This window comes from Panthera uncia, chromosome D2 (genome assembly GCF_023721935.1).
Source record: "Panthera uncia isolate 11264 chromosome D2, Puncia_PCG_1.0, whole genome shotgun sequence".
Lineage (NCBI taxonomy): Eukaryota > Metazoa > Chordata > Mammalia > Carnivora > Felidae > Panthera > Panthera uncia.
The window spans coordinates 68895321-68905719 of NC_064818.1; the positions used below are offsets into that span (position 1 = coordinate 68895321).

Below are 10399 nucleotides of genomic sequence, written 5' to 3' on the forward strand. Positions count from 1 at the left end.
AAGTGAAAGGACTCTCTGGTCTGGGTACCATGCCTGTACACAGAAATCCCATTTTCTATTATTTTTTAAGTGTATGTATTCATTTTGAGAGGGCGTGAGAGAGGCACGCACAAGTCAGTGGGGGAGGGGCAGAGGGAGCCAGGGAATCCCAAGCAGGCTTCACACCTGAGCACAGAGCCCGACTCAGGGCTCGGTCCCATGAACTATGAGACCGTGACTTGGGCCAAAATCAAGAGTTGGACACTCAGCCGACTGAGCCACCCAGGAGCCCCTCTATTAGTTTTAGTACAGGTGTTAGAATTCTAAGTTCTCTGAATACAGAGATGGTACAAAGCGCCTGCCTTCACGGAGCTTCCGTTCTAGGAGAGGCACTAGGCAATAAACAAGTGAGTGAATGAATAAGTAATGCTATTTCGGGTGGAAATAAAACGCAGAGAAGGAAAAGGAAGGTGGTAGGAGGTTAACAAGAGTGATGAGGCGCAGGGAACCCAGCTGTTTTAGATCGGGGGGGGGGTGTCTGTTAGGAGTTGATTTTTGAGCAGAAACTTGAGGGAAACAAGCCTTCCAAATAGCAGGGAAAAGAGTAGGCAAGACAGATGCCGAGCACAGAGGGCCTGAGCCAGCTTAGTGTGCTATAGAACAGAAAGCCTGGCGGTGTGTGTGGAACCCAGCAAACAAGGGGTGAATTACAAGAAACGGGGTAGAAGAGGTAGGTAGGAGTCAGGTCTCTAGACCTGCGGGTCACAGTAAAGCCTTCAGAGCGTATTGTGAGTAGCTTGGGAAGGTTTGGTGGCTTTGAGCCGGGAAATGCCACGTGTTGACTAGCTGTTTTAGAAGATCACACTGGCTGCCAGGTAGAGAAGAGACTGGGGGGTTGAGGTGCAAGGAGAAGGGGTGGGGCAGGGCAGGGCATCTAGTTAGGCGAACTTTGGAGCGCTCACCAGAGAGAGAAAGAGAGAGAGAGAGGGAGGGAGAGAGAGAGAGAGAGAGAGATCGTGGTGGCTTATAGCGGGAAAGTGCTGGGACCTCGCTAAGGGATGGTTGGACTCAGGTAGTTCTGAAGGCAGGGCAGTGGAGTGGCTGGTGAGCTGCGCGTGGGACAACCCAGGATTTTGGCCTGAGCCCCAGAGCGAAAGGCGGGGCTACTTACTGAGGTGGGAAAGGCTGGGGAGGAGCAAGGGGAGCGGAGACCTCTTTCAGATCAAGTTTGGGGTGCATATTGGACCTCTGAGCAGAGAAGCTGAGTCAGCGGCGGGACGTAGGAGTCTGGGCCGCAGGAGAGAGGACGGACAGAGATTGAACTCGAGGGCGGCATTTATAGCCTGAAGATCACCTAGCGAGTGGGTGCAGCGAGGGAAGACCACCGAGGACCAGCATGCGCAGTACTGGGGGGCGGGGGGGGCTATCCCGGGCCGGGCCGCCACCAGCAGCATCCTGTTGTGGTTGTCATTGCCAGTGAGTGAGTATTTAACACACACCGCCTCACCGGGGGCTCTTTTTGTGTCCTCACGCATGAGAGAGGAGACAAGGGTGTTGCTTCCTGGCCCGCTGCCCACCCTCCTCCCGCACGGTGCCGAATCCAGTACCTTGCATGTCGCACTTGCCCAAAGGTTTGGCAATGAGGATGCTGCCTGCCAGGTGGTGGCGATACGTGGCCCGTTCCGGGACTTTCTTCTCCAGCTGCCAGCTGGAGCAGTGCTTCTCAGACTGTCCGTGGTGGAGGTCCAGTCTGTTGAATCCATCATGGATGGATACTTCAGAGGAAGACCAAAAAAAAAAAAAAAAAAAAAAAAGAATTACTTGCAAAGTGAAATAAAAAGCAAAGACAGAATAGAAGCCCAAAAGTTTATTACTTGATCCAGCAGGCGTAAAATGACACTGTCAGGTTCCTGTAAAATAGCTTCTAGGTGTTTATTGTCAGTGTCTATGCTCGTCTGGTTCTGGATGAGGGTGAAACAGTTTGGGGGCCTACACCTGCACTTTGAGCACCCCTCACTTAGAGGGATCAAGAGGTCATTGGTCAGGAGAGGAGACATTGCTCTGCCCCGCATGTCCTGGGCTGCAGCCATAGGAACCCTCTGAGGAAGCCCGTGGGTTCCCAGGCCCTTCTGACCCCTCCTCTCGCTGCTGGTAAAAGGCCAGGTCACTACCGACCGGTGGTTCTCAAAGTGTGCTCCCTGGACCAGCGGTATCAGCATCACGTGAGAGCTTGTGAGGAATGCACACATTCGGGCCCACCCCGATGAACCCAGAACTCTGGGGTGAGGCACCTCGGCCGGTGGTTTTCCGTGGCCCCCGGTGATTCTGATGTCCACTGACGTTGGAGAACCGCCGCCGTGGGCAGTGTGAGGCTCTGAGTGCGATGAAAAAGCTGATGCCGGTTCCGACTCCTTCCTCTTCTTAGTATTCACTGGGCCCCTTCTCTGCTGATTCTCGGCCCTGGCTTTTGTGAAAATCTGCTGCTGGGCTGGGAGAGCGGAGGGAGGGACCCGGCCTCGCTGCCCTCTGAATGCTACTGTTGAGGCCCCAACTCGGAAGCCCCCTTGTGTGTGTCAGGTGCTGTCCGAGGTACTGGGCGGAATGTCTAGTTTACACGGCTCCAGAGGAGAATGGAGAGGTTTATACTAGTGAACTTGGGAGATAAATGAAGTTGTTGTCATACTGCCAGACCTTGGTCTGTCTTGATGAATTTCTTGATGGGCAAGATTCTAAATACATTCCTGACTACCCGGTCTCCTTAAAAAGGTTTCTCGGGGCGCCCGGGCGGCTCAGTCAGTTAAGCGTCTGACTTCGGCTCAGGTCACGGTCTCACGGTTCCTGGGTTCGAGCCCGGCATTGGATTCGGTGCTGACAGCTCAGAGCCTGGAGCCTGCTTCAGATTCTGTTTCTCCCTCTCTGTCTCTGCCCTTCCCCTGTCTTTCTCTCTGTCTCTGTCTCTCTGTCTCAAAAAATAAAGAGTAAAAAAAAAAAAAAAAGAAAGAAATTGAAAAAAAAGGCTTCTCAACATCATTTAATGCTTTCTTCATCCCACATATCATTTTGGGGCTGGGCCCTAACCGCAGTGCCCCCTGGCTGCTGACGTGTGCTGGCCCCTTCCTCTGCATAACCTCACATTGCTGACCCTTGAGTTCTTATGTCCACTGTTTATCATCCTTCAGTGTTTTCTTTCTACCGCTAGCTTCCCTTGCTCGTTCTTCTCTTGCCATCACCCAGAATCACTTTCCCTCATTTCCTTTCTGGTTAAATGTTTCTCATTAGCTGTGGGGGATAACACCAGACAACCAAGTCTGTTAAGACCATGTCTCAAATGAGAGCCGATGGTTCCGCGGGTTTGGCTTGCCTTGGAGAAGTTTGTGAATCCTGGCACGCGTGCTCGAACGCCCTCGGGGCCTTTCTGCGGTTCACTTCTGGACCTTACCTCACCCACCGGGGATGCAGGTAAGGTCCAGAAGTGAACCACAGAAAGAACCTGCATCCCGGTGGGTGAGGTTGCAGCTACGTGGCCTTTGGAGCAGTGTGGTCGTACTGCTGTCCACAGGGAGCCCCTGGTGTAGGAGATGGGTGGACAGGAAGGTGGAGGGGGGTGGGGCAGTCAGCTGCTCGTAACTTCTCTGCTGGGGGCTGGGGACGGGGGGACAGGTGGGAGGAGCTGCACACGCTGGCCAGCGAGCCGAGGGAGCAGCACGTGCTGATGGCTGAGCAGGTGGAGGACGCCACCAATGGCCTTTTAAGCACCCTCAGCAAGTCTGACATCTGCACCGTCGCCTCTCCAGGTAAGGCCTTCCAGGCTGAGAAGGTGTGGCCCCGCCCAGGTAGAAGCAGGGTGGGGACGGTTCCCCGAGGCAAGAGATCAGGAGGCTCCCCAGGGAGAGGGGAGGGCAAGAGGAGCGGGGTCTCGCAGCTTCAGCTCTGGGGTGCTCTGCTCGGGCTGCCTCCCTGCGTCGAGCCCTGTGGTTTCTCAGCGCGGAACCCCGAGCTTGTCACTGAGGGGTAGAGGGGCCCTGGGTGTGGGCCCCGGACCTGGTGGGGTCCCCTGTGCCTGTCCCCTCCTCAGGAGGAAGAGCCAAGTGAGCTCCCCAGGCACGGTCAGCACGGGGCCACTTCAGCTGGGGTGAGGTCTCCGCATTGCTAGTTGTCATCATCAGGCTCCACCCGGGAGCCAGAATAAAAGGCGCACACGTGCACAAGATGCGAGAGCTGTGGGCCGGGGGGATGCTCAGAGACTGGCTGCCCGGCCAGCAGGTAGCGCAGGGCCCCTCCCCTGACGTGCTCGGCCGGGAAAGAGGCAGAAGGTAGGAGGGCTGAGGGTGGTGGGACCGCAGGTGGGGGAGGGAGATAACCCTGTCTTCTCCGTCACTGTGCCCTGTGGACACAGACTGCCAGGTCCAGCCTCATCCCTGTGAGCGCAAGACGCTGGAGACGGTCAGGGAGCTTGTGGGCAGTGCCCTGTGCTGGAGAGGATCGCGGGGGACCGATGCCGTGCTGGTGGCACTCTGTCCCTTCTCCAGGTTTGTCCACGTGGTCTGGGGTCAGCGCCCGAGGGCCTGCCTGGGTAGAGACGGAGACCCCCATAGCTGGCCGCGCACGTGCTCCGGGGAGAACAGCTGTTTGGAAGGGCCTTGGCCACGGGGCGTGACAGGGACCAGAGGGGACCTGGGAGGGAGACAGGGACAGAGCTGTGGGGTCACAGGAAAGGTCACAACTACACAGCGTCAGAATCTTGTAGACCCACGGCCCAGTCGCACATGGTGAATGAGGGTGACAGGGCCACAGCCATTCTGGAAGGCTAATAAGGGAGCCAAAGCCAGTCCTCTAGGGCAGTGGTCTGGACTTCGGATGGCGGTCTGGTAATTTGATTCCTCTGAATACCAGTCTCTGTCCTTACGGGCCGAGTGGGGCGGGAGGCTTAAGGTCTTAGATAAATTCCAGTTGTGGAGGCCGTGGGGGATGATGCAGTGTTCGTCAGAACTGGAGCTCAGGCGTTCTAGAATACCTGCTGCCTGGAGGTCAGCCATTCTCTCGAAGATTCCTAGACTAGACTACCTGCAGTACAGCATCTGGTCGGCAGCTGGTGATCCTGTCCTCTTGCCTTCTCTGGAAAGCCAGGGGTCATATTGGAACCAGCTGCGTCTTTGGCCTTGGCCTGCCCCTCAGTGATGAGCTCAGAAGACACCCAGCAATGAAATGGACCGGCTGCGAAGCCGTGAGCCATCACGCTGGGCTGGGGGCGAGTCTAAAGACCGTCTTGGCAGGGAAGGGCCGTGGCCTGCACGTGGGTCAGAGAAAAGAGGGCCTCATGCCTTGGCAGAGGCCACTAGAGGCCCTCTTCAGAACCCGAGCTTTCGAGTGAAAGAAGGCAGTTCTTTGTTTCCCCACTGGACTCGTTCTGAGAGCTCACTCTGAACCGAGCGGGGTGCAGTGCGGAGAGAGGCATGGCCGCCACCTCCAGGTAGCTCGTGGTCCAGAGGAGGCATTGGACAGTGACCACCGTCAGGTGTCTCAGGTGCCCGGACGGGGCCTGTCCTCCCTGGGATGTCATGGAGAAGGGGCTGCTGGATCAGTCTTGAAAGAAACGGGAACCCGGTGATGCCACACAGAGGCATTCAGAGCTGGGAGCCCCAGGAGAAGCTGGTGGGTAGAGGACACGCCGTGGCTTTGTGCTCAGATCCTGGAGTCAGGCTGCTGAGCTGTTAATTCCCAAGTGACCACTGGTGAGCTCGGAACCTCCCCCTCCCTTTTCCTACATGTGAACGGGGGATGATAATAATACCCACCCCATAGGGTTGTGGAGAGTCGGCATCGAGTTGATCTGTGAAGTGCACTAATCCTGGAGGCTTTTAGAATTGTCTGCCGGTGTAGTAAGCTCTTCGCCAATTCCCCGATTCAAGAAACCCTGAGGGCCTCCTCTGTGCCTAGCACTGTCCCAGGTCCTGGGGAATCAGCCTGAGTGTCTCAGAAACCAGTCTGCCCTCACGAGCTGATACTCCAGTGGCAGGAGGCAATAGTAAATAAAACGAATGCATAAAATAAACTGATAGGTAGCGATTAGTGCTACAGAGAAAAGGAACGAAAGGACGGGTGGGCGTGGGGAGGTGGTGGTTGGGGCAGCGTTGGCAGAGTGGGCAGGAAAGGCCTTGCATAGAGTCCAGGCCGGAGGGAGCTCAGGAAGGAGCCGTGAGCGATGTGCAGATCCAGGCAAAGCCCTGTGGCCAGTCTCTGCTCCAACGACATGGGATTCCCAGTTCAGGCTGGGAGGAGTCCGCAGAACTTTCTGGGCTAGGATTTGTGGTCTCAGGAAGTCACTAGGAGTACATGTGGACAGGGAGAAGATTTCTCTTTAGTGAGCTGGCAGCTTGGCAAACTTGATTTCAGCAACTCCTTGAGTTTGTAATTGACTTGGCTTTAATCCCAAGTGGGTGTTTTGCTCCAGGGAAGGCTCTGCCCTAGAGGTGAGCCCAATTAGCCTGCCCCTGTGGTGGGAGGCCTGGGGGCATCACACGGCCAGAATCCAGTTGCCCAATTCCCACTGTTTCCTCGCCCTCCCCTCCAGCGCTGCATTGTGCTGGCCCCAGAAAGTAACCCGTAATAGAAAGCTCTGCCGATAGTTCAGAGTTCTGAGCATAGCTATTTCCACATTCTGACATGATCGCCAACTTACATTTTTTAAAAACTGTTTCCGGGTAGCTTGGAACTTTCCCTATCCTATCCACATACAGATAAAAGTTGGGGTAGAATCAAGACAGAAAGACGTCTTTCTTGACCCGTATCTGCATTGGAATCTCATTCCGGCTTTTAGCGGTTCAAATTGCCTTCCAGGTTTCTGCTTTCGTGTTAAACTTTTGCTCTCTGCCATTTGTTCCCTTGGGTGACAGCTGGAAGAGAGTGGTCCTAACCCACCCTGCCACCTGCTACAGGACAACCTGCCCAGGTACAGTCTGCGTCTTGGATTTTCTAGCTCATTCTGGGCCCTGGGACTAGGCTGGCGTCTAAAGATATGTTTGCACGCCTGGGGCAGAGGGTGGGGTTGGAACCAGCTTCCAGGCAGGGCGACCGGCATTGCAGAGGTGGGGGCGAATGCTCATGCTGGACTCATTCCCCCTTTGCTCAGTGGCGTTTTTTCACTAAGAATGAAGACTTTGGAGTTACCTTCCTTAACCCGTGCCCCTTGCAGGACAAGAGGCAGAGAAGGGCGTGCCTTGAGCGCCGGCTTTGCAGAAAGGGAAGCTCACGTCCAGCACCAAACTCCAGGCTGGACACTTAAGCCTCAGTTTCCTCCTCTATAAAACGGGTTGTCCCACGTCTGGAATCCCCATCTCCCTGCTCTGTGTGATAGGGGGTATCATAAACGGGTTCCTAGTGAAGATTCAGTAGATAAATGCCCACGGAAGTGCTTCGTCAGCCACAAGGCCCCAAAGCAAACAGGCGGACTCACTAATACCATTAGGCATCGTTCAGCCTGGCTCCCCAGTGGGCCTTCCTGCTCCTTCTCCGGGGGTCTGGCGCACCTCACTGACCCGGGAGCATAGAAGTTGCACTCATGTGTTGGCATCAGTCATTTATGGGTTTGCTACTCCCGACTGAGGCAAGGAGCCTGTCTCCTGGAAGCTGAGCCAGCTGCACTTTCTGCCCCGAGTTTGGCGACCCCCTTGACATCCTGTTTTAAAGTTCCCCAGTTGCGTACTTGTGAAACACAGAAGAAACTGAAAGTAGGGTGGCTTTTCCCTCGGACATTAAGGTTTGAGGGGTGCCTGGGTGGCTCAGTCGGTTAAGCTCAGTCTTGATTTCGGCTCAGGTCACGATCTCATGGTTCTTGAGATCAAGTCTCGCGTCGAGTCCTGCTTGGGATTCTCTGTCCCCCTCTCTCTTTGCCTGTCCCCTGCTCACGCATGCTCGCGCACACGCACGTGCTCGCTGTCTTTCTGCACCCCCCCCCCCAAAAAAAAAAGGAAATTGAAGTTTGAGCCTAAAGCTTTGGAAAAAGAGTGACCCGGGTTTGAGTCCCAGCTCTACCCCTTTCCAGCTCTCTGAACTGCATGTGACCTCTGGTCATTGAGCTTCAGTTTCCCCATCTGAAATGAGGGGACCTTGACAAAACCTACCTCATCGGGCAGTGTCCGTGAAGCGAGATCATGCATGCGTGGTGCTTAACACATTACCTGGCACATAGTAGCTGCTCCATTAAAGGCCCCATGTTCATACGCCCCCAGTTGTTCCCATGATACACAGGCTGGCAGAATAGCAGGCCTGGGTGCCCAGAGTTAGCCTCAAAAATTCTACCTCCAATAAGCATACGCTTTAATTATAGTGATGTGACCACCACATTTTCTACATTTTTATGTAGAAAGGACAGAAATCACCAATTCCCGTGGTAACCACACTCAGCTGCTTAGTAAGTCCTTTGCATATCATGATAACGTGAATTCATAAAGATCTTGTCTGTTCTAACTCTGGGAGGGAGGTCATGTGGTATCATCTGCATTTTACAGTGATTGATAAGGGAATTGAAAGGAGCTCAGATATTGACCATAGGGTATCATAGGTAGGACACTTCAGAGCGGGCCCCATTTTGTCACGGGCTGTGGTTTCCTGTATAAAGTAGCCCCTTTGGAAGAGACACTGCCCCTAATTTGGACCTCACCTCCCAGAGCCAATGCTGTGTTAACATGTTATGGAGTGTTGGCTTCACGCCAGGCTTTGTGCCAAGACTTTGCGTGGATTAGTTTGCGTGATCGTCACAATAACTCTGTGGAGGGGCTAATTAAGGCGCCCATGCAGGTGGAGGAGGCCACATTCATGGGCCCCAGGCACCAAAGGCTCACCATCTTGCAGTGGCAGCCCGGAGAGGCCGTTAAGAACAGCCACGTAGAACTTCAGGAAATGGCACGCCACGGTGCCGCCTGAGTCTTAACGGACACCCGCGTGGCTGCCATGATGCTACTGAGATTTCCATCCTCGCCGAGCTCCGATCCAACACCAGTTAATCACTGCAGCCCCCGGGAGCTCCTCCAGGTCTCCTCGGCAGGCGGGGGCTGTGAAGCCATGTTGTGCAGTCGGCTAAGGCTGCCATGAACAAATATCACAGACCGGATGCCTGAAGCAACAGAAATGCACTTGCTCGTGGTTCTGGAGACTGGGAGTCCAAGATGAAGGGGGCGGCAGGTTCTGTTTCTTCTGGGGTCTCTCTGCTCCGTTTGCAGATGGCTGTCTCCTCATTGTCCTCACGTGGCCTCCCTCTGCGCGAGGCTGGTGTCTCTTCCTCCTTGTACGCGCCAGACTGGATTAGGGCCCACCCTATGACCTCATTTGGCCTTAATTTCCTCTTTAAAGGCCCTTTCCAAATACAGTCACATCCTAAGGACCCGAGGGCTGGGACTTGCACATATGAATTTGGAGGAAGACAATTCAGTCCCTAACAGTCCAGGGTCCGTTGAGCCTGTAATTCACACAGGGCCTTAGGGAGCCCATCACTGAGTGCCCTTGACATCGGCCACCCGGCCCCTGCTTTACGTGCCTCACTCGCTTTCTGTCCCCTCTTTGCCACAGACTTCGTGGCTAGTTTCCTAGTGGTCCCAAGGGAAGAAGGGAGCTGGGCCCTGGTGGGGTGCAGGGTGGTCTGCCGGATTCACACCTCTGGCCAAACCCCTTCAAGCCTCTGAGCTGACGTGCTAGGCTCTTAATGGGCCTCTCTCCGATAGGCGCCTGTGACTCGCAGCCCTGCCAGAATGGAGGCACGTGTGTTCCAGAAGGACTGGACAGGTACCGCTGCCTCTGCCCACCAGCCTTCGGAGGGGAGGCTAACTGCGGTACGTATGCACGGGACTTCTGAGACTGACCGCTGGGGAGCCGTGGAACCTGGGCTCCCCCTACCAACCTCCCACCCCGCTAGCTACTAGGTAGAAACTGGCCCTTGAGTTGTAGAGCCACCTACTTTGCAGGCACACCGCCGATCTGTTGTTTCGTGTGATACAGCCTCTGAGTGCTTCACGAATAAATAACTCAGGTGGTGATACCCTGGGTAGGACAGCGGCTCCTGGCGTATTATCTTTAGAACGGCCACTGCTTGCTCTTTGAGCATTGCTGAGTTCAGGTGCAGGCTGACTCCAGTCCGACTCTCAGTCCTGGCTCTGGGCATTCTCTTCTCCCCTCTCATAGGAACAGGAGCAAAGGGCCTAACCCCTGATATGAGATGAAAATTATAGTAGGCTTTACCCTGCAGGGTTGCTGGGCATTTTAAATGAGGTAGATGGAAAGTGCCTTGTAACAAGGCTTGACACACAGTAGGAGCTTATTAAACAAAAACTGTAAAAAAATATATATATATATTTATTATATATAAAAATATATATTATATATTATAATATATTGATAATATATATTTATTATATATAATATATTATTA

At 54.4% G+C, this 10399-nt stretch overlaps 1 protein-coding gene across 1 annotated transcript in view; it reads left to right on the forward strand.

Moving 5' to 3' along the window:
• The window catches only part of VWA2 (von Willebrand factor A domain containing 2), a 46432-nt gene that overhangs the window by 28901 nt on the left and 7132 nt on the right, over nucleotides 1-10399 (forward strand). The window contains exons 7-10 of the mRNA XM_049645832.1: nucleotides 3640-3773; nucleotides 4376-4508; nucleotides 6873-6928; nucleotides 9696-9803. Coding sequence (XP_049501789.1) covers nucleotides 3640-3773; nucleotides 4376-4508; nucleotides 6873-6928; nucleotides 9696-9803 — 431 coding nt within the window. The remainder of the gene's footprint in view (nucleotides 1-3639; nucleotides 3774-4375; nucleotides 4509-6872; nucleotides 6929-9695; nucleotides 9804-10399) is intronic.